This window comes from Sprattus sprattus (genome assembly GCF_963457725.1).
Source record: "Sprattus sprattus genome assembly, chromosome: 13".
NCBI classification, from domain to species: Eukaryota; Metazoa; Chordata; class Actinopteri; order Clupeiformes; family Clupeidae; genus Sprattus; species Sprattus sprattus.
The window spans coordinates 6,586,757-6,611,839 of NC_137911.1; the positions used below are offsets into that span (position 1 = coordinate 6,586,757).

The 25,083-nt window shown below is 43.6% G+C and overlaps 1 protein-coding gene across 1 annotated transcript in view; it reads left to right on the forward strand.

The window, feature by feature from the left end:
* Positions 1–25,083, forward strand: part of alk (ALK receptor tyrosine kinase) — a gene marked incomplete at both ends in the record, with an annotated part of 321,781 nt that overhangs the window by 110,209 nt on the left and 186,489 nt on the right. Inside the window, one exon of the mRNA XM_080850148.1 lies at positions 9,090–9,242. Coding sequence (XP_080706274.1) covers positions 9,090–9,242 — 153 coding nt within the window. The remainder of the gene's footprint in view (positions 1–9,089; positions 9,243–25,083) is intronic.

Genomic DNA, 25,083 nt, shown 5'->3' on the forward strand with positions numbered 1-25,083 from the left:
GGGTGATAAGTAGCCGTTTATTGACAGAGACACATGTGTCCAGCTCTCTGTCCACATGCATGAATATCCTCCTTCCGCTTAGCAGTTACACTCACAGCTCTTGACTGGCCATGCCCAGGTTCTATGTGAGCAGACAAAGTCATCAAGCTAAATGTCTTTAGGTCCTAATGATCTCTGGGATTACAAATTGCATATATATTTATCTATATTAAATATATCTCATTATAAGTGAGTGAGTTGCCATTACAAATAATAATAAACAAATAAAATAAAATAATAAACAAATATTCCTGGCATAAATTTTCCTAGATCAGAATGTCAATGGGTAAATTCTTAGTCCATATGGGTCAGCTCCAACTGAGTGAAAGTTTAAATAATTACTGTCATTAATTACTGTATATGCTGCCATAAACACAGATTGATATATCCGCCATGGTTCTTATGTGTCAAAGTCTTTCTAAGAAATCTACTGCAGATGACATTGTAAGGGAATGTTGGAAACCTTCACAAGACAATGTTTGTATTGTTCAACTCCACATACAGAAAGCAGAAACTCAGACATCTTTAGCAGAAAATTGCAACATATCCTATGAAATGCCTGAGCCAAGGATCATGTCTTTACTCCCCATCAGTGGGGGATCTGTGATTGGCACAGAAAAGAAAAAAATAACATTTCATAAACATTTGGAGGTTGTCCAGGAAATTGATGGGCTACACTTCCGTGATACTTCTGGTGTCATGGTGAAAATCTTTGCACTGATAAAGACGGCAGTTATATTCAGACTTTATTTGAAAGGGACTTGTTGAGTGGTGAAGACTATGGGGATTTAAAACTTACAACATCAGTTACAGAGGAAGTACAAGTGAAGTTAAGTTACTGTCTTTACTTGGGCTTTGACTGTAAATTAACAACCAAAAACAAAACCATAAAAGACTTAAAGATTAAAAGCCAATTCTTTCCCAAAGCCTTTAAGTTTTTTTCCAAAGCCTTTTTGTTTATTGTATCAAAGACTAATAATTCTCAGAGCAAAAATCACAATTCAAATGTACAAAAATCGTATTCATGACAGTATATGTGTATGTCTTTGTGAGAGCGAGCGCGAGAGCGAGAGACAGAGAGAGAGATCAAACATTTTCGCTTGTGAAAGTGAATATTTGCTTTGGTTCCTAAGCCAGTGCTTTTTAAGATGCGACTTCCGTTTAGCTGAAGCCAAATGAAATCTGCCGTCCCTGGAGCTAGTCTCCCCACAACCCTCAGGGCTGGGGCCATCTTTCAGTTCAGAGGTCATGCTGTTGAGGATAATTCTAAGCACCAAACTGTCACTCAAGTGACATATGCAGACCCCGATGAGACCGACAAAGGCTGGGCACTTTGAGCTGCTGTAATTGGTGTCACGCTGATGGGGTGTCCCTGTTTGATTTATGCCAAGATGAGGAGAACCAGCAGGCTGACACTGCCGTCTGCAGTTTGTAATCTTCAGACACTGCATGTCTTTTTGCCCATCTCTCACCCAAATCATAATGTGGCTATGTGTCCAACCTATATTACATCCCATACCACACATAAAATAGCTGGGTTTATGAAGTAGGAGGGAATCCAACCAAGCAGACTCACTTTAATGTTGTGACCCACTGCAACCATGAAAATCCCACATGTGTGAGCCACCATGCTGTGAGATGGATAGCGTCGTAAGCGAAGAGGGAGCCATATGCCACGTGAAATCAATTTCTATCTCATAAAGTCTTGGATGATTCACCTCTGTGGTCTCTGAGGCAAATTATGTGATTGATTAAAATTGCCAAAAGTGTGTCCTTGCCCTAATAGGGTTCACAAAACCTTAATGTATAAGCCTCTAACAGATATTTCTGTCCAGACACATTTTAATACTGCCATTGGGATGGCCTTATGCGGTGGCTTTGCTAAACGCTCATTTGGGGCAGGTAGGCTGACTATAGACACTGGGACTGAGGTGTGTATGGAGGCTGCTATTGCCATGGTGATAGATCTCTGCTGTCTCCACAGCATCTGTTGCATGCTGGCATTTATTACACACCCCAGGACCACAGGCAGGCTTGGCTGATTGCCACCCGCCGGAGGACAAGCAGCCTTCCCATGCAAATCCAGACGAATATGCCTTTTTGGGGCTCCAACACATCAGCTAATGCTCCCTGCTTGTTTGCAGGGGTAATCTGCCTGGATGAGCTAAACTCATCTCATCTCATCTGGTTTGGGTCGTAGCTGCCAAGAAAAAGGTGTTAAGAGATTGCCTAGCCTCTGACTGTTTTGAACAATCAGCGGATCAGCTATCCACATGCATGTCAGCTTCCCACCATCTTTGTTGAGCAACACATGCAGTGAGACCAGTGGTAGGATTTAGTTGGTTGTCACAAACCCCCTGTGCTAAACTCGTTGTCTTGACATTTTCCCACGACTCTGTTCACCATGCCCACAGGAAGTGATATCAATTCCAAAAAGATTCCAACCAGGCAGATCAAAAACAACATGCATCATCTCTGCCTCAGAGACAAACAATATTTCCCCACCTCCTTTCCAACCCCAGGCATCAATCTGCACACGCTGCCAGCAAATCCTATCTCATCTGTAATAAAATGAGAATGAGATTGATTTCCCTCACAATCCCATTTTACAGGGGATACAGAAATGAGGAGTGTGGGTGAGTTTGGGTACGGGATTTGTGTGTCTGTGTGTGTATGTTTGTTCGGTTTGTGCTTAGCAATAGAGATTTATTTGTCCACAGTGTTGATGTTGGAGCTTTACTTTCTATTTTATCTAGCCTGTCCATATCACTCTGCATCCCTCTCAATCTGTAAAACCTGACTCACAAGCCATCTATTCATCTGTCCATTCTTAATACATATTTGATACAGCTGTGCCATCTCAAAAGGCTGAAAGGTTGGAGCCTCAGAGTATCCAGACAAGGCTAGATACCCGAATCTGAATAAGGGATTCGGGAAAGCACAAATAAATATTTCTTATATCTGGAGTTGCTTGTTATTATTCAGCAAAAAAAGTCCTTTTTTCAGTTTCTGATTGTTCAGTGTCACTTAGTTTTTAAAAAATGTAAAAAAAGAGAGAGAGAGATAAAAAGTACAGTATGAGGATTTGGAAATATATCTCCTAAACTATTATACGCCAATATTAAATCAATGCTTTGAAGGCACAACAATTGCATTGACAATGAATATTAGGTTAGAAAATACCCAAGTTACTCAATTTAATGTGACTTCCAGTTTAAACTATTTATACCTGTTATCTTCTATCCAAATACAGGTACAGATCAGAACAGATAAACAGATACAGATAATACCATCCCTGTTCACCTATAATCCAGACCATAAAATAGTTAAGACCGGAGTGAAAATAAACATTTAATTGCCTTCAATTATCAAGATTAGGATCACACCACCTTCCCACCATTTCACCACTTGTGTGTACAGGCTTCCAAACGCTTTATGGAATAAGCCCTTATGCCCAGCCATTGACAGCATTGCAACAGCATTAGTATTCATGGACAGAGATAGAGTCTAATTGCCACACTCCCTGTTGTGCAGATAAAATACTCACAAAGCCAACAAATGGCAAACAATGAAACAATGTCTTTGATGTCTGAACAGTGAGGAGCTCCGAACTTCTCAAGACTCTGGATGTCATTGATTAAAACTGATCATACTATATTATTTCTTCACACGGGTTGATTATTTTCATAATGAGGTCTGAAGAACTCATTTATCATTATTTTAAAAAACATCACCTCCACTCTTTCAGACAATTTTGAGATATTAATAATTTATACAAACAAAATTTGTGTAAAAAGCATTAGGCGAGGCAAGGGAAGTTGATTCATATAGAACAGTTCATACACATTGGTAAATCAAAGAACAGAAAAATAAGAGATTTATAAAGTAAAGAACAAAGAACATAAGTGACTTAAAAGGCCTAAAGAACATATTTTTTTAATCAAAAGTAGATTAGGTTTGATTAGTTTACAAAAAGCATCTGAGATGAGTTGGGACTACTTTGAAACTGTTAGGCCTTCTCACAGTAAGCACCCGATCGCAGACCAGGGTACTATTCGGCGACGCTCGCTAAGCGGTTTGGCGAGCTAAATTCCAGGCTAAAAAAAGACAACACCGCTTTAGAGAGTTCGCCGTAGCAACTTTTGCTCAATAACCATGGTAATTAATCGCTTAGCCCTAGCCTGCTGCAGGACAGGCTAAGCAAAGTTTAGCTGGCTAAACTTGCCACACCCACGACAAAAGGAGGGATCCCATTGACAAGGTTAATAGTTTGATTAGCGTAGGAAGAGTTCTTTGCGATCGCCAAGAAGATCAATTTTTCCATCATGATGAGTTCTTGTATGAGTGCTACCGATCCACCCGACAAGGAATAATTAAAAGACCTTCTCGAGTCATTTATTGCATACACCACCGTCGAACATTGAATGTCTTCTATTTTTGTAATGTCGGCGATGCGGAGAACAAAGCACTCATAATTATATGACATTGGTACAGTTGATAAACCAGAAATAACTTTCATGCTCAGCCTGAGACGTGATTTTTAGTTTGCACATGAATACTAACGTTTTCTTTGATCCCAGGAAATTTGAGCACATAACCCATCACCATTACGGAGATATTGGCTAAAGTTGTTTTACCTACTTTAACTTACATCATTGCAAACGTTTAGTTTTGCAAACGTGTCTAGTTTTTGTGCAGTGGTGGATGGTAGATGTGGATGGTAAGGTGGTTGCATGATAAGAAGAAAGAAAGAAACACAATTTATTTGCATTGCTTCAATTTATTGAATTTCTTATTAATACATTTTCATTTACTCATTTAGCAGACGGTTTTATTCAAAGCGATTTAAAACTACAATTCTTACGAAGGTGAAGGGAATCGAACCGGCGATTAACTGCATGCAAGCCCTACGCTCTGCCCGCTGCAACAAAGTCACATGTTCGGGTCAAGAAAAGATATCACTACTTACACAGCCTATGGACAGTTTCTTTAATGCTGTTGCAGTCGCGACAGTGATGAATTTTGACATGATTATGGTCTTGAATTCTTCATAACGCGTTCATGGTCATATCCCGCCTTAGCGGAGAAAAAAATGAGTCTTTTTCTTTGAGTTTAGACTATAATGCCGTTCAAAAAATCCTGGTTTTGGTTATCGACCTTTCATGCCTTTTAAAGCAGGACGTGCACGCGCAATTTAGCTGATGATTTTAGCCTGGGATAAATTAACGAGAGGTTAAAATAAATTAAACGCCCGTCGCCAGACGGGCTTGGCCTGTTCTCAATTAGCGAGCTAGTTAATCTCCAGTTGCGAGCTAAATTAATTATCTTAGCTTCAGTTGTACGCCGAACAGGGCCCAGGTTGCAAAAAACACTTGTGGATTTATTTCCTTCAAAACAGAACACGCAAAAATCTATAAAGGCAAAACAGCATTCCAAAAGGGAAAAACACAGTAGAGCAAAAATCAGAAAGGCCAATGAGATAACAGGCAAACAGAACTTCAAAGGCAAAAAACACAGAAGATCAAAAATCTGAAAATCTTATAGATACCAGGTACTTGAAAAAATGCAGGATTCAGGCCTAGATTCTCACAGACAATGAATTACAATCTGACAGGGGACTACAGAAGGACATAACTATATATAGAAGTGGGAATAGAGACAAGACACAGGTGAAACAAACAAGGGGAATTAACAAGACACAGGAGAAACAAATCAGGCAAACAATCAGGGATATGATAGGGAACAGGTGAGTGCCAAAAGGCTGGAAAATGACAGAGGGCGGAGTCTCTGGGCAATGACAGAACGCACATGGCCTGATCACAGAAACACAACAAACACATGTCGAAATAAACAAACAGGGTAACACGTGGCATAACACAACACACACAGCAAACACAGTGAAAAATGTCTCTTAGATCGCAGGGATCTTAGCAGAAACTGGCTACAGTGGAACCACCTTTGATGTCATCAGGAAGTTGGTTCCAGAGCTGAGCAGTATAGCAGCTAAAAGCTGCTTCTCTATGTTTAGTTCTTCTCTATGTTTAGTTCTGACAGTAGGTATTACCAACAGATTTCTCTCCAGTGATCTGAGAGGTCTAGCAGAGCACTACTGAGACATATCTGATATAAGGCCTCTAAGTTTGGTTATGTTTTTGAGATGGTAAAGTCACATTCTCTTAGGGTATTTCAAAACATCCACTCTAAGGTCCAAGGCCTTTTAGACTTTTCTAAGTTGTCTGACATGCCTTGATGTTTTTGTACATTTTGCTTAACTAAAAACATTGATGCACAAATGGAATATATGATTCTATTCTAGTAGACCTCAGCAATAATATTAGAAAAGGGTTCAATGTTTCCGTGGTTGTTCTTTTTATGTCTCTAAGACGAAAACTCAAAAATAAAAATATCCCGGACGAGGGATATAGACCTTTTAGTGTTAATTTGGCCAATGCATTGACAAAGAGATTCTAGGGGAGGGGACCATAGTCATTTGGTGAGAGGGCTAAAAGACATTCAAACTTTGAGCTTAATTACCTTGTTGGTTGTTGGAAACACTTTGAAGGGCTACAATCAGTGTATATAGGACATATATCTTTATGTGTTGTATTTGACCGAAATCCTAATGGTGTCGTTGTGTCAAGATATAAGTCCGTGATGGAGTGCCGTCACTACACGAGTATATTCTCTGACTGCCATACTGCCATGACATACATATGTTACGTTCAGTGCAGTCCGAAAATATCTCAGAAAACGAGGTATTATATTGGGTGATAACATGATTACAGATTTCTGTCTAAAAGATTGACTGACAACTGGCTTAAAATAGGCAACGGAATCTTTTCAAGCACAAATCCAGTTTTATTGGAACTAGTATTTCTCTTTCCTTCTGTTAAATGTCACTTCTCCCTCATCTCGCCAGTTGTAAATGGTAACTTGTGATAATGGGGATGGAGCATACTTCATGAAAATGGTCTTTGTGTCCTTGTGTAGGATGAAAATGTCTTAATGGACCAGAGCCTCTGTGTCAAGTGGTTCAGTGTGGCTGTTTCACAGCATAGAGCGAGCGGAGAGTAGTAAGCAGACCTATTCCTTTCTCTTTCCAGTGGTTTGCCGGTCAGGTTGCACTGCCTAGCAGAAGCTTCATTGTTAGTCATGAAGATTTTTAAAGAGCAAAAATGAAGAGACTTCCGCTCAGTTTTGCTTTTGCAATATAAAGCTATTACATTTGGCATATAATTCTGGCTTTGGCTGAATAATGTGAAAAGGTGACATGATTATGCGTTCACAGGAGAGTACTCCAAAAATCATGAGATTCACTTAATTCATTTTAATCTTTGAAAAAGTCATGACATTTTATTTTGTCGTATGTAGGTTTAATGAAATAAATAATGTTATTGCAGTCTTCCATTGATAATGTTATGTTTGCAAGGTGCAGGGTGATGCGGTTTCCACTTGAAAAAGCCATTTTGAAAAGGAACGAAAAGGTTGTTGTTTTATTTTAATGTTTAAGGCTCAACCTGTGGAGCAAAGCTCTTCAGTTTGTGAAAGGTCATGGGAATATGATTAAAGGTGAAGTTTTGAAATATTGACCATGAAAATGAGATAAATACCACTCGCTACAAGTTTGCTTGTGCTGAGAGAGAGAATGTGTGTGTGTGTGTGAAACAGAGAGAGAGAGAGAGCTGTGCTTGTGTGTGGGTGGAAGAGAATCAGTATCAGGATGTGTTGAAGGTCACTGTAGATCATAGTTCAGTTAATGGGGAATTACACCAACAATGCATTTCAGCCACTGATCCTCCCTTAGAGGTACAGATGCTTATTGAACCTAACTTATTCTCCATTCCCTCTAACCTTGAACTGAGCTCTTTTCAATGCAGGGGCCAAAACTCTCAGTGGCAGTTGGTCCCATTCAATCAATGCTATTTATTTATTTTCCGCACAAGGATAAAATGGTGCCTTCAGAGTTATTACCTTTACAGTCTCTAAGTGGCCATGAAGCTATTGTTTCAAATGTCCTCAAAGAAGAAACTTTTTTAAAGTGTGCACCCATGCGATTTTAAAAAGCCTCTAATGCACAGGCAGTATTAACCCACTTCATTAGGCAGAGAGTTCTGTCTTTGGACTGAATTCAGGGGACATTGAGGGAAATACACATGGACAGTTGTGGTAGTAGACATGGGAGGGTAGTTGTAGGGACAAATCCAATTCCTCATATGGGTTAGTTCCGAGGGCAAGCTCCTTGTGGAATAAACCAAGTCAAGAGTGTCTCTGTAGATGCTCTTATGCAGACTAAATTGCTAACGCTATATTTGGTTAGAGCCACGGCACTTACTTTGTGTGAGTGTTCTCTGTGCGAGAATTGGATTACAGACATGCTTTGCCACAGCTGGGGTACGGGTGAAAAGAGGCACGCCACAGTGGCCTCTAGAGTATTAAACTGTGTTCTTTCTCTCCATGCGTCGCAATAGTGTTTGACAGCACTGTCAATATGCACACTAGTGAGTCACCTAAAGAACATTTTTGTGCCTAGTATTTCTTTAATTATTTAGTTAATTTGTGTGATGCATACTTTATAAATAAATATCTCTTGATGTTAATCTTGGTATTATTGTTAATATTATTATTACTATAGTTGTACTATTATTGTGGTAGATATTTAATATGTAGTTAATATTGAATTGAATATGTGAATTTATGAATTTTTATGTTTTTTACTTAATTTTCTCATTGTTGTTTTTACATTTTGTAAGTGGATTTTAAAGTTCCATAGTGACCAGTGAGTGGGCACTTTGAAATGCCATGTGTGTCTCAGTGGAAAGGTGAAATGGTGAAACCGCATTAGACATATCTTCGGTGAAAAACAAGCGAGCAAACATAGATGTCTTTTTCCTTCAGTACAGTTCTCAATCTTGTAACAAGCTAGGTTGTTCATTTCATGCAGAAACATTAAGTTCGAACTTTTTCGCACTGATTTTCTTACATGTGCAAAATATCACAAACTCTGCAGTCTGGGCGATCCAAATCACCATTGCTTTTCTCTCTCTCTTCAGAGCGTAGGTGCCTCAACAATAAGATGTCATGTGATCACCTTACCAGGGAGCACCCTGAGTTCACATGGAGTCTGTCTGCTGCCAGTGACCTCTTGGCACATCAGCACGGGGGCTCAGAGAAGAAGGGAGGCCGATCTAACAGCTGGCATGAAGGTAGGACAAGAGTTATCGTGATTTTCAACCTTCTGTAGTAGTTGTGTTCTAATTTACAACACAATTGTTTCAGCAGTGTTTTTTGTGTTAAAAGGATCACCGAGCAATCCGGAAATTGTTGTTAGATAACTTCATGAGGGTAGAATGATCAAGAGCAGCGTACAATTCTTTCCTGTGAAATAACTAGGAGTGTGTTTTACATTTTTAAAACTAAAAACTCTTTTTACTTTCAACTTGCACTGATCAATAGTCTGGAATGAAGCCCTCATACCATGATACTAACACAGTAAGACAGAAAAGGAAACTTCACCAGAGGAAGTCCATCTGGGAAAGGATGTTTTTATTTGAAAATGTGGTTCTCTATTCCATTAAATATTTATAATGGTTTGTTTTGTGCTTTTAAAAAGCACAATAAAAGTGTCAAACAAGCGCCAACTTCAAACTTCTGGATGAGATGGTGGGGACAAAAAAACAGAGATGTGGTGAGGGACTTAGAGAAGAGAAGAGTAGAAGGACGAGTACATAACGCCTTGGCTGATGTGCTTAGAAGTTCCTAACAGTTGGACATTGGAACACAGGTGGATGTAGTGATGAGGTGATGTAAGAACGTTTGGAGACAGCATTCATTTGATACTCAGTGCAACAGTCAGCTTCATCCCCACTCAGAAATCAGAACTCATGCAGAACATATCTCAAACATTTAATGTGGGCAGTGCAATAACAGCTCAGGCAACGTTAATCCCATAAGCGTTCGGCTGGGTCCTCTTCATTTATTTCAATACCTTAGAGAGAGAGAAAGGAGAGAGACAGAGAGAGAGAGAGAGAGAGAGAGAGAGAGAGAGCAACAAAGCCTCATCAGACAGTCAGGTTGCAGAGTCGGGAATTACAAGCTCTTGAGGCACAGCTCATGCACTTCAAAGGCAAAGCTAGCAATTCCACTTTGGTATCAACTCTGTCACCTCCCTCTCACTCACTCTCTCTTAACCTCCCCTTCTCATGCACAAACACATTCCTACTCACACATTGTCTTACAACATACTTGCTGGTAAACCAGAATAGATGATAATGGTAATGATAATGATAATGTTGGCAGTAATTACACAAAATAAATGGCAGAGTATACTAGTGTTGTACCTCATAGTATGACTTGTATGATTTGTGCAGTTAGAAGTTCAGAGGCACCAAGTTGAGGTCACTCATAACCACTGAAAATGTTTGTCCACGGCATCAGATATTCAAATTTGTCTCACAGGAGTCCATCGAACATGCATTAACCTGATAGGGTTGTGAATAATTCATGCCCAGTTATGCCATTAATTCGCTTTTGGGGAGGGAAAAAAAGGATGTCATACTTTGCATTTTTCTCAGACAGCCACACAGGGTGAACAGAACTGAACAAAACAAAACAGGGTGAAAAATGCAGGAGAGAGAGAACTCAGTGTGAATTGGCAGCAGTGGAGATGCAGTGATAAACACATAGCTGCAGTAGGTCATACAGTATGTTCTGGTCACCTTGAGCACTGTGGCTTCATCACTGCAACATGATTTACTGTCCAAGGGTACCGCTCGGCAACATGATGCATAATCTGTGGTCAAAACATAACTGCATTGTTGACAGCTTACATGCTTAAATGCAAAGAAGGTCTGAAACAAGATGTGAAGAGAAATGTTTGTGCTGCTCTCAGCCCCCTTATGAGAAGTGATACAAGTAAGTGATTCAAGTTTTTGTCTCCTCCTTACAATCTATCTTTCCCTTAAGCAGGTCCATTTTTAGGAGGGAGGGGAGGGAAAGGTTGATGAATTTGAAGGGAGAAAAAGCGTGAATTACGCCTCTTTATCAGTGTTGCAGTCACTCATTCTACCTCAGCTTTTAACCAGCTGGGATACTTTACACCAGTTGTTCCCAAAGTGTGGGGCAGGGCCCTCCAGGGTGGGCATGGGCTGGGGCGAAGAAACAGAACAAGAACCCTAAAAACCATATGGCAGTGCTCTTACAGCATAGTAGCAGGTAACTTACCTATTTGGTGATTTGGTGTTGGTTTATAGCCTACTCCGTATGTATATACAGTACTTTGGTCAACATGGCTACAAAGCCAATCATAATACCATAATTGATCTGGCCAGATTTGATGCATTTTTAAACAAGAGTTCTGATCAAATAACATAAAAATATGTTTAACTAATCAAATATTTAAGTTTAACTGATGTGAAATGAAATTGAAACAGTTTACCTGTTCAAATGTAGAAACAATTAAAAAAAAATGTATGTGGCTGATGGACGTCTGTTTTTCCGCTAAACTTCTTTCTTGAGGTTTTGCTTTTTTTAAATTACTTTTAAGACTTAGTTATAATAACTTAATATCCTTAGTCTCTTCCTCTCTCTCTCTCTCTCTCTCTCTCTCTCTCTCTCTCTCTCTCTCTCTCTCTCTCTCTCTCTCCATAGCTGTGCATAATTTCTCCTAGAAGCCTACAAGGCCATTCTTTTGGAGAGTGGTTTGGCAGAGTGCCCTCCAGGGCAAAGGAGAAACCTGTACACCTATAAAAGGCAATATGGACAGAAAAATGGGTGACTTTTGGGACAAAATCAGGGGCAACTCACATCAGGTCCACTATTACTGTCAGATACAGCATCAGAGCACGATGAGTAGAGCTTCTCTGTTTAGCTAGGATGCTCATTTATGGATACTTTCGTCCTGTCCCTCTGGCTGATCTGTGTGTGAGGATTAGCTACATTAGCTGACTTAATTTAACTAATGACAGTGATATGGAGCGGCCATCCAGCAACTCAATTTGCTTGAGAGCGGTTCATGGTCAAAATAATAAACTGTAGCTGTCATGCTCACTGGTGAGTAGTGAGTCTTAATTTCATCATGTTATTCCGAGCCTCAACTCTCTGGGGGGACATTTCGTCCATAGAGGCTAATGAACAAGCAGCAATTGTAGGCAGGATTGGGACAGACCCCATCAGAAACACTGCTCTATAAATATGCATTATCAGAGAAGCAGCTCCTCTGTGAGGAATATTGTTCAAAATGTAAGTTACGTATGTAACTATGGATCTGTGAGACCGAGGGATGACCGTCACTACGGTCTAAAATGGAATGATCACCGTTGTTCTGCCTGTCATCGAGACATATGTCAAAAAAGTCATGTCCATGACCTCCGGAAGCAGAACGACACGCATTAATAAATAACAGCGATTGCTCCCGGTTCATCCTCCTACCTTGAGCGCCTCAGGATGGTCCGAGCGACAAGGATAGTGACGGTCATCCCTCTCACAGATCCATAGTTACATACGTAACTTACGATCTGTTTCGACCTCACTCTGACCGTCACTACGGTCTAAAATGGGATGACACATACCAAAGGAGTCGTGAGGAACCCAGAATTAGTTAAAACCTTAATTAAAACCTCGCTCGGTCACGGACATGAGGGCAGCCTCGCCGACCGGAGCCGGGCGAGTTACGTCCACCCTGTAAAATCTAGTAAAAGTGCATGGCGTAGACCATGAAGCCACTGCACAAATATCGTCTGCTGCCACACCTCTGAGGGCAGCCCAAGACGTAGCCATACTCCTGGTAGAGTGAGCCCTTGTACCCGAAGGGACTGGTATCCCCTGAGCCCTATAAGCATGGGAAATAACCTCCACCAGCCAATGAGACAGCCTCTGTTTGGAAAGCGGCAATCCCCGCTTTGCCGCCCCATAGCCGACAAACATCTGAGAATGCGTCCCCCTCAAAGGCTGAGTACGTGCCAGATAAGCCCTCAAGGCCCTGACTGGGCACAAATGGAGCAGCCTATCTTGCTCTGCTTGTGAGGCAGAGGAAGGCTGGAATTAGGTCAGCACCAGAACTTGGTTAATAGACCGCTGATTAAGAACCATCGGCAAGAAAGCTGGATTTGGCCAAAGTGACACGCCAGTGCCTGCCTGCCTGCCACCTTAGACAGTCATCGCTGATGGAGAGAGCACACAACTCCCCGACTCGACTGGCCGAACAGAGAGCCAGGAGAAAAGCAGTCTTAAGGGACAAAGATCGTAGATCTGCGTCTGCAATAGGCTCACAAGGACCTTCAGTGAGCGACGTGAGAACTGTAGGCAGATCCCAGCTTGGGGCCCGCAAGGTGCGCCCTGGGCGTAACCGGCGGGCTCCCTTCAAGAACTGGCCGATCAAAGGATGCCTACCCAGGGATCTTTTGTCTGCCCCCTGGTCAAAGGCTGAAATGGCCGAAGCATAGACCTTTATTGTACTTACTGCCTTGCCTTGATCCAAATGGGACTGCAAGAAGCGTAAAACTTGTGGCACAGGGCAAACTGCTGGCTCATGCTAGCACACCAGTTCGAAAAAATCCTCCATCTGAGAGCGTAGCAAGCTCTAGTAGATGGAGCCCTGGCGTTATTGAGCGTCTGTTGCACAGACTCATCTAGCTGCTTAGCGATGGACTCTGTAGGGGCCAAACCCATTAACGCAGGGCACCTGGGTTCGGATGCCAGATCCGCCCGTCTGCTTGAGATAGCAGATCCGCTCTGCACGGTAGCTGCCAAGGCTGACCCTGCAGCAACTGGAGACGGCTCGAGAACCAAGGCCTCGCCGGCCACTGTGGCGCAACCAGCAGGACTGAATGTTGGACCTCTCTGATCTTCTGGAGGACATGCGCTACGAGAGGGAGTGGAGGAAAAGCATACAACAAGCCTGTTGGCCAGTCTTGAGACAGAGCATCCAGGCCCAAACTGCCCCCCTGCCCTATGAGGGAGTACCATTCCCGGCAGTGTGATGTCTCTGCTGACACGAAGAGATCCACCTGGGCAACACCGTATCCAGATCTGGCTGATGACAGCTGTGTTCAGTCTCCATTCTCCTGGGAGTGGCCCCGTCCTGGAAAGAATGTCGGCTGTCTCTTCTCCACACTCGGGATGTGCACTGCCCTCAGCGAAGAGAGTCGAGGCCATGCCCATGTCAGCAACTCCTCTGCCACCTGGAGGCACCGCTGGACCTCGTGCCGCCTTGGTGATTGACATAATACACTGCTGTGGTGCTGTCTGTTCTCACCCGAACATGTCGGTCTTGCAACACCGGAAGGAACCTCCGAATAGCGAGATAGATGGCTCTCAGCTCGAGGACGTTTATGTGGTCCAGCGTCCACGGGGGCTGCCACATGGCCCTCACCGACCGCCCTTCCCAGACAGCTCCCCAGCCTGTCAGGGATGCATCGGTCGAGACAACCTGTCTCCTGTGGGGAAGGCCCCCCAATGGGACACCTTGCAGGAGTAACTCTCTATCCCTCCAAGGACGTAGAGCCTGGATGCAGGCCCGAGACACACGCAGCCTCACCTGCCTGTCGTCTCTGGGATGGAGAAGGAAAGCATTGAACCAGCACTGCAGGGGACGTGCCCTCAGCAGGCCAAGGGGAATTACTGCTGCTGCTGCAACCAGCAAACCCAAGAGCTTCTGGACTCTGTGAGCCGTGACGAGGCTGCCTAAGCGGAAATGCCTTAGCATACCGATCAGGCTGAGCAGAATGCCGAGGAATTCTGCCTGTTGGCGGGGTTGCAGGTTGCTCTTTTTGTAGTTGACTGTGAAGCCCAGAGATTGAATGTGGGCCATAACTGCATCTGTGTTGCGCACTACCTGCTCCCGAGAAGGGGCACAAATGAGCCAGTCGTCCTGGTAGGGCAGGATCTTCAGTCCTTGAGCCTGGAGGGGGGACAGCGCGGCTGACACCACGTGAGTAAAAACCCTTGGGGCCAGAGAAAGGCAGAAAGGAAGGACCTGGAACTGGAACACCCTGTCCGGAAGGCAAAGCGCAGGAAGGGCCGGTGTTCTCGGCAGATTGGGACGTGGAAATAAGCGTCCTTAAGGTCCAGAGATGTGAACCACTCCCCCTGTTGGTTGGACCGCATCACCACTCCCGTGTGGACCATCTTGAACGGCAGCACCTTGAGAAACCGGTTCAAGGGCCTGAGGTCGAGAACGGGCTGTTGGCCGCCGTCTTTTTAGGGAACAAACACCTGCACCGCGGCCTGCACCACTGCCTGCGCCCCGCTGCAGTCCTCGATGACTGGAATTTGGGGCCCTTCCTCGGCGGGCCGCATGAAATCGCCAGTCCTGTGGGGCCACCGGGATGTTAGCTGCTGGGGGAGGCTGGGTGGCCTGCCGCAGCCTATACTTGGTCATAGTCGGCCGTCCAGTAGTTGGAACAGGCCTACGGCACACACACTGGACAGCTTCCCTCGATGCTGCTGTGTGCTCAGCGCGGTCAAGCACCTCTTGGGATCCTGGGTGGAAGACATCCCCTGGTGTCACGGGGAGGCTGCGCAGCTCCTGTTTCATGGCTTCCGGGAGGGAGGTTTGTGCCAGCCAAACCTGTCTGCGGCACTGTACCGCAGAGGTCTAGGGCTGAAACGATTACTCGAGTAACTCAAGTAACTCGATTACAAAAAATACTCGAGGCAAATTATTTGCCTCGAGGCTTCGTTTAATTCATATTTTTTACGATGGTGCGATGGCGGAGAATCAAAAGACCAGCCGTAAAATCCCTTTCCGCATGGTAACTGTATGAGAGACACTCTGTTGATAGTGACGTTGCCTAGCAATGCTATGCTCTAGGACAAGTTTAGTATGTTGCAAATTCAGTGGCAAAGTAGTGGTTCCTATGTTGTTCCTATTACGTTTCGAGTGCTCATCATTGTTCGATATGTATGTGAGGCATTGTGTGCGTACCTAATGAAAGTAAGGGTTTTCAAAAAATGTTACTACTGTGATAATCGTGTATTTGAGCTTCATGCGAGTACACATTGCTATTAAGTGCGATTAGCATGCTAAGCGGAGATTTAGTTATGATTCTTATGTTGAGTCGACGTTATAAGGATGGGTTCATCCTGTTCAGATTTGGACTGGATGAGATATGAATGAGATCCATGCTGCCTAGTGTAATGTACACTTTTATATGTATTTAGTTATATTCGTTGTGTAATTGTTATCGTGAAGCAATAACTCCTATTAATGTTATTCAGTGCAGTGCTGATAAGTCCGTATTCTCATTGCAGAAAACACATACTGTATGTACGATCACAGGCATCGTCATGTAATGGAAATTGATGAATGCACATTAAAGGGAGATAAAGAATACTGCTTTGGTGATCGTGGGTGTTTTAACAGACTACAACCAGCAAATACATTCACAGGTCACTCTTCAATGTAACGTAAAAGTTGACGCTAGCGGATATATGATTGCTAACTAATATGGACACTAGCGCTTGTTAGAACGTACATTATTTGTGATTATTTTTAGCCTATGTTATGAGTTTATAGTGATGACTAGGCATCGTGTAAAGTAGCAAGTAAGCAAACAATTCTCCAAGATCTCATGTCATGCACTCTTCATTTCTCCCTATTGCAAGTGTGGTCACACACACACAGCTGTTGTGCTTTCAACCTCGTTGCGGGACACACTATTGGTATTGTTGTTTAAAAACGCAAAAGTACTTTTTATCCGATTACTCGATTAATCGATGGAATACTCGGTAGAATACTCGATTCCAAAAATACTCGATAGTTGCAGCCCTACAGAGGTCATAGCGTCACCCACGTCACGCGTCAGCTGTGAGTGTGACGAAAGCGCTGCATCCACTAGGGCCCTGGCGTCCTGATTGTCGGGGCTCAGTGTCTTCCGAAGAGCCGTCAGGGTGATGGCCAACGCATTACCCATTCGGGCCGCTCGTGCTGATGCGTTAAAAGCCCGAGTGGCCAGACGGTCAGTCTTTGCGCACTCCTTCCGAGGGCACCGCGGATTGGGGGATATGCAGGAGAGGCCCAGGGACGTCCATGTGGCAACCCATGGCTCCACTGGCGGCATGTCCCCCAGCCCTGTCTCAACTGGGTAACCGGCTGTCGCATTAAACCGGGGCCGTTGAGACGACTTAGCCCATGATGACCTCAGTGTCGCAGCGTACTCGTCTGACACAGGTATACCAGGTTGTGGGTCAGGGCGGGAAACAACCTCCCAAACACCTCCAACAGGAGCTGGGGTAGGTGTGGGCGCCTGAAGGCCCAGGACCTTGGCAGCACTCAGCACCCGTAGCAACAGGGAGCCACCCGGGGCCTCCCCCTTCTCTGTAGAGTCATCAACTGGCTCTGCCGAGCCGGAATGCAGATCTCCCCCGAGGCTGCCCCGCTCTGTGGTGTCGTCCACTGTCGTGTGGGGGGCGTAGAGGGATAACACATCCACATCGCCCCGTTCCTCCTCCTCACCGTAGCTCTCAGGCTTGGATGAGAGGGGACCTTCCTGGCCAGGGGGGCAAGGAGGCAGATGATGGAGCTTGGCCTTCCAGCCTGTCCATCCTCCGTGACAGAGCCTGGAGAGCTGAGAGGATCTGGCGCGACTCCGCGCTACCGCTCTCCGCCACCGTAGCTGAGGCAGGGCGCTTAGTAGGTCTGGGTGCCTCATCCTGGGCAGGGCCGTGGGGGGAGTCCCGCCGTAGGTCATGCGAACGCTTGTGCGTGCGCTTACGCCCATGCCTGCTTGAGAGGGACGGCTGGTCAGGGGATTGCCGCCCACCTGATTGGCCCGGTGCTGTCGCTCCTCCCTAGAGGGGTCGCAGGCCGCATTGCAGGGGTTGTCGACGTCCTCCAGTACGTGGGCAGCTACAAGGCACATGGGGCACTCCCTGTGCCCATCTCTGGAACCCATGGAGGCCCTGCAGATCCTGCAGTAGTGGGAAGCCATCAAAAGCCTAGGCTGATGTCCAGAGTCGTCCTCCAGCAATCTACCCAGGTGTTATGGTTGCCCGCACTAGCGCACGAATGCGCTTAGCAGGCGCACACTAGCCCCACCAGCTGCAAACAGGGGTATAGGGCGTGGCAGATAAGGCTATTGCAGAGGAGAACTGTCGTAGCCTAATAAAAACACAGGAAAAACACAGCACAGTAAAATGATGACCCACACCAGTGCACGAATGCAGCTAGCAGGCGCACACTAGCTCCACCTGCTGGGAACAGGGGTGTAGGGCGTGGCAGAGGGACACTGCGGAGGCCTGCACAAGCGCTTAAGCACCTAGCAGGCTGACCCAGTGAACAAGCAGAAGGCACAGTACAGTAACACAGTGCACATTCACACAACCAGCTGTAACAGGGGTACAGGTTATGCCACAGGAGTACAATTGTGTCCTGCACAGTGCGTGGACGCTAGCAGGCACACACAAGCAGTACAAACAAAACAATAAACTACTTACCGTGCAATGTAGGACAAACAGCCACAAATTCACGAATTCAAGAGAAGCGCTAGGCAGTCTGAGCAGTGTCAGACAGGCTACAAGATTTCCGGCTGCAAACAGCAGTAAAACACATAACAAAAGTAATACGGCGGCCCACACCAGTGCGCGAACGCACTTAGTAGGCTCGCACAAAGCCCACGGCTGCGAACAGCGGTATAGGCACAATGGAGACAAACTCAAATAACCCGGAAATCTAGCGCATATAATTCAACAAAAAAGTACCTGAAAAAAACGAGCTGAGCACAGCTCAAACACACAAACCACATCAACTCTCAGGGGCACAAGGCACCTGTACCATTTAGGTAACGAATTGTTAGAATGGAATGTAATTTAATCAGGACTTACCTGAGATATTTAGTCTCATTCGGTATACTCACGGTCTCGTATGAGGCGATCAAGGTGAGAGGATGAACCGGGACCAATGGCTGTTATTTATTAACGCGTGTCTTTCTGCTTCCGGAGGTCATGGACATGACTTTTTTTGACATATGTCTCGGTGACAGGCAGAACAACGGTGATCATTCCATTTTAGACCGTAGTGACGGTCAGAGTGAGGTCGAAACAGATGCACACTTGCAGGACACTGCATCATTTGGAAAGCAAGTAGGATGCAGATTTTTTGCTTAGCTACGGTCTGCTTTTCAAATCAAGAGTTTTCCCACCTCTGCACCGTTATCATTCACAAAAGGATTAAGCTGAATAGTTGCATCGATTTTAGGCTCACATTTAAACAGTCAAACTGGCTCCTGCTGACCTGCAGAAGCAGACTGTAGTGTGAGGAGTCGATTTGTATGTTTGACATGTTGCAACCCTGTGCTCTTTGGCCAGTTTGGACCTGTCTACTCTCTTGGCAGGTGTTGTTATAAGACCTGGATTGTGTGGAGAGAGCCTCTGCAAGTGAAATGGTTGGTTACCTGATTTTAAATATTAAACTTCTGGGCATCTTGGACCAAGAGGTATGAGAAAATAACAGTGGCAACTCTACCAATAACCTCTGCTTGGACTTTCTACACTCCAGTTGTTTTGGTTTGTTAAAGTTTAACTACTGCTGTGGGTGGAAGAACAAGTCAAAATGCCTGATCAAGAATGGCAGCCGGCAATGTTGACTCTTTTTTTCTGTTCACTTGAGTCTCTTCATTAAAGCAAAACCAATTTTGCTGGGAATACCACTCATCAATTTTGATGGCTAGAATCTGCAACTCTTCTGGATCTCTTTTGTGTGAATAATTCTCCATAACAGATTTGGACTAAAGTTAAATACTCCATTAGATCACACACAGGCCAGATGTTTATTTATAGACACATTTTAATGTTGTTGCAGCAGTTATAGTCTTACAGTGAACCCACATAGATCTTTAATGTGTGACAGTCCTCAACACTGTCTCTCATTGTCAACTGTTTCTTTCTCTCTCACACAAACAAATTGGTTTTGAATTAACCTTTATATGTGTAAGTATTTATGTGTGCACTACCCAGCAACAACACATCTCACCATGTCATTGCAACAGAAGTGAAGCCATGAAAGTTGTAGTGTTTTGCTCTGGTGTTGTGCTGTGGATGAAGCATACGTGTTCACTGACCCGTGCAACTGTGTTCACACCTGTGTTAAGCCCCCCAAGAGGCTCACAAAGGCAGCAGTTTATTGTGCAAATCTTACATGTGCCTCTGATTCTTGGCAATGCCAAGTCACTTGCCGCTTTGAAGAATGTGATGGCAAAGGCTGAACTAAATGAACCAGTGAGTGGACAGAGGTGTGAAGACCTGGGCATCACAGCCTCCAGCTTTCTGGGTTTTGCTTGAAGCTCCAGGAGTGTCAGCATGTGCCCCAATCACAAATGTGTGCATGGTGCATAATGGTGACTTGACTGTATTTGTGTACTGGTTTTGTGAGGTTTGTGCCCCCAGAATAAAACACTGATGTGATGCTGTGTGCATCTCCTTATAAGGATTCACTGCTAGCTGGGACAGGGTGGTGCCCGCAGGCCACCTGACAACTAAATCTGCATGATCCTGTTTGGGCTGCATGGGTCACCTTGGTGGTACTCCCTTAGCATCAGCTACTGATAGTGCACGTTCCCTCATTTAGGAAACCAGGGCTGACCTCTCGTTGCCATGCTGCTGGATAACTAGCTTAGCTGCTTATCTAGCTCACTGTGTGTTCACTCTTGATTTTTTGTGGTATGTTAAGGGATCTTTGCGCTGACGAGAGGATCACACGGTTTTTTTTTTGACAGACAACATTGGTTCAGAGCAGTCACTGCCTCATTATCCTTGTTGTTGAGTTATACATTTTAAATACATTTTACAGTGCTCACACATCTATTTTTTGTCACAAATGTGAGTAAAATGCTTGACCTTTGACCTTGACATCTGAAAATCTAATCAATTAATGCAATTATATTAACCAATCTCCCCACAAAGTTTGATGGAAATCGGTCCATGCGTTTCTGCGTAATCCTGCTGACAAACAAACAGACAAACAAACATACAGGGGCGAAAACATAACCTCCTTGTTGAATAAATGTACAATTACACATGACATGATGTCATGACATACAATATAATATAGCATAATAAAGGCTTTTAGTGAGCATAAAGAAAACACTGATCACTTGTAAGCATTCTCAAGAAGGACCCAGCTCCTGACTCTGTGGTCTTAGCCTGCTTAGACTGTGGGGTCAGTGGTCGTTAGGGCTCGCTAGGCATGATACCTTTGGCTCATAATGATGCATGTGATCCTAGCTAAAGCTAGTTAGTCGTTACTTTTATGTCAGTGGGAAAACTGCTCATATTGTTAACTCCTCCTTTAAGAACATCTCTGGATGAACCCTGTCCATCATGCCGTTAGTAGCCTATATCACTTGTCTGAAGGAAATGCATTGGCAACCATTTTAGTGGTCATCTGGAACCCTGTGTCATTTTGTAAATGCAATGCATTTTTTCTCCTCAATGTCCAGAAAGATATTCCAACATGGGACACACATACCTCATTTATTTATTTTTTGAGAATAAACCATACAGTTACGAGTTATGCAGTAACGGTTATTTCATCTGTTGCTGGACATAAAGATATTTAGACATTTTTACCCCAAAATGCCAAACTGCCAGAATGCCAGAATAATAACTTCTGTCATCAGTCACCTTCACTGTCATCAGCCACCTGGTTTAAAATAATTTTCCTAACCTCACCTGGTAGAGCAAACAGTACAGGATAATTTAAACCAGCTGCCCGTATCCATGGAAACCTCAATTTACATTTACTTTACATAGGCTATATCCCCATGTTAGTCTGCAAACAATTCAATTAAAACATGTTTCAGTAGCCAATACATCCTTGTAATAGTGAATTGAAATCACAGTGGTAACGTGATGCACAAGACAATATTATAAGAATACTTTTGTTTGTAGGGCTGCCACCAGACAAGACTTCAGAAACCTAAGCTTAATTAGCTTTCATGTTTTGATGGTAGAGAATAGCTATTTCTGTAATCAAGGCACTATGATCATTACAGATAGGATAATGCCCTTTGACATATAGCATAATTGTTTGTCATGATGAGGATGTTGTTTGCTGGAGTGGGGACTACTTCCCCCATCCACACTCATTGTCCTCAAAACTGTCTCTCATTTCTCAGTATGTGACTCTTTCTCTCTTACAGTGGGCTCTAAAACTTAGCACCATACACAAGCTAATGGCAATATTAATACCAGTGCAAGCAAACATAGGAATCTTTATTCTTCTAATATTTTTGAAGGCAGAGTTTACTGAAGCCTTTCTTTGAGAGTTGAGCCAGAATTGGATTTTGAAGGTCAAATGTCTGTCTGTGCCTGCCTGGTTAAACATGTGTAGGCTTCCTAATTTATGGCACCACACTAGGAAGTTCACCGTTTTCCCAATTCTACAAAGCAACCATTTTCAAGCCTGGCAAGGTTTTTTGTGGGGATAGATGTGGCAACACATTATTTTGCCTGTATGTTAATGAACTGCACCAGCCAATAAAGCAGAGGTCATTGGGGCAAGACAGTGCTATACAAACGCATCGCTTTTTTGAGCAGTGAGGTTGCTCCCCTGAGCATATTTTCCTGCATTTTGCAAGACTTTATCACTGACAGTCCACCAGTCTACCTCATTCTACTGGATGACTGAATTGACTGAATTGTACAATGGAATACCATCTTATTGACTTCAAGTGATGACAAAATGAGAAACCAGCAAAGTGGCTCGGACAAGCCCTACACTATTCACCATCCAATCCACACATTTCTTCAAGAGCAGAGAAGGCATGTGGGGGGGCGGGGCGGTGGGTCATTTGGTCAAATATCAGCAGGCATTCGCCAGAATCACAGACCATATCTTTAAAGGTCAGGCAAGCTATAAATTGAAGATGCCGCACTTCAACAACATCTAAGAAAGGTATTCATACATTACATTCTAATACATTCCATTACCAGACAATTTTTCTCATGAAGGACATCTATTATGTAAGTGTTTGTATGGAGCTGTCTGATCTTTGTGCAATCAACACCCTTTAAAATGGCATTTCATTGATGTTTATTTTTTATTTTACTGAGAAGATATGGCGTATGGATTTGGTCATATCAGGCACAATGTCATGTGTTGGTACTGTCTTTCCATGATGTTTCTTGGCCAGCTTTAGTATCTTCAGCTTCATCTTCACCTGGATTTTCATTTCTTACTTGATGGATAGCTGATAGCTCAATTCTAATGGTTTTATTTTGAAAAGAGTAAAATGTCCTCCACAAATATTGGCACCCCTAATGAATATGAGCTAAACAGGCTATGCTGTTCATCCTCTCAGTCTTTCACTCATAATATACACAAAAATCTTACCTTTTCATTGAAGTAAAATTATCAAAAGAAAAAAAAAACATTGACATTAAATAAATGTTTTTCCCCAAAACATGTGTGCCACAATTATTGGCACTCCTTAACTCCTTTGTGCAGCCTCAATTTGCCAAGATAATAGCTCTGAGTCTTCTCCTATAATGAGGTTAGTGAACACATGGCACGGGATCTGAGACCATTCCTCCATGCAGTATCTCTTCAGATCCTTCAGAATCTGAGGTCAAAGTTTGTAGACTTGGCTACAGCTCATCCCACAGATTTTCTATGGGGTTTAGGTCAGGGGACTGTGATGGCCATGGCAAAACCTTTATTCTGTGGTCGGTGAACCATTTTTGTGTTGATTTTGAGGTGTGCCTAGAATCATTGTCCTGCTGGAAAGTCCAACCACGGGCAGTTTTAAGGCTTACTGGAGGGAACTGTTAGGTTTTCATTTAATAGCTGCTGGTATTTGATGGAGTCCATGTCCAGGGCCTTTGGAAGAAAAGCAGCCCCACAACATCAAAGATCAGCCACCATACTTCACATCGGGTATGGGGTGCTTTTCTATATGGCTATCTTTGTGTCTACGCCAAACCCACCTTTGATGTTTGTTGCCAAAAAGCTTTATTTTGGTCTCATCTGACCATATAACTCGGTCCCATTGAAAGTCTGACTTACATTTGGCAAACTGTAGGCGCCTTAGTTTGTTGTTGATTGACAGCAGAGGCTTTTTTCTGGCAACCCTCCAAAACAACTTGTGGTGATGTAGGTGGCGTCTGATGGTAGTTTTGGAGACTTTCTGACCCCAAGACTCAACTAACCTCAACAATTCTCCAGCTGTGATCCTTGGAGATTATTTTGCCAGTAGAACCATCCCCCTCACGGTGCGTGAGGTCAATGTACAGACACGTTCTCTTCCAGACTGATTCTTAACATCTCCTGTCGCTTTAAACTTCTTAATCATTTCCATGATAGTGGAAATGGGTATTTTCAACTGTTTAGAGATTTTCTTGTGTCCATTTCTTGATTTGTGCAGCTCAACAACTTTTCGTCGCACATCATCACTGTGTTATTTGGGTCTTTCCCATAGTGATGAATGACTAATGGAATTTGGCCTGTGTCACCTCATATTTGTACGCCAGTGGAACTGGAAGTCATGGTTGACCTCATAAGAGTTCCTTATCAAACAGGTGAACTTAAAAATGTTAAATATGACTGGAAATATACTTCAGTTAGATTTTAATTAAAGATTTTTCACATGTTTTGGGGAAAATAATTTTACTTCAATGAAAAGGTAAGATTTTTGTGAATATTCTGAGTGAAAAACCAAGAGGATTAACAGCAAAGACATATTTTGTAATAGCCTGTTTAGCTCATATTCACTAGGGGTGCCAATATTTGTGGAGGGCACTATATATATAACAAACTGGAGCATATCTACATGTTGTTATGCAATGAATAATAAGTCCTTGTGCTCAAATCTCATTTCAAGACATTTGGCTGTAAAAGAGCTATTGTGTTTACCAAAGAGCAATACTACACACCAAATATCTTGTGCTGATTTGACCTTGTCCAGATGGTGGCGCTGGTCTATCATGATAACAGTCTAATGCTCAACCCCCCATTTCCCGACCCCCTCAGGGTAATTACCTACAATCAATGATGTTGAGCTGAAAACATCCGCCTGTGTCCCGACTCCCCATCACTAACCCCAAGAATAAGAC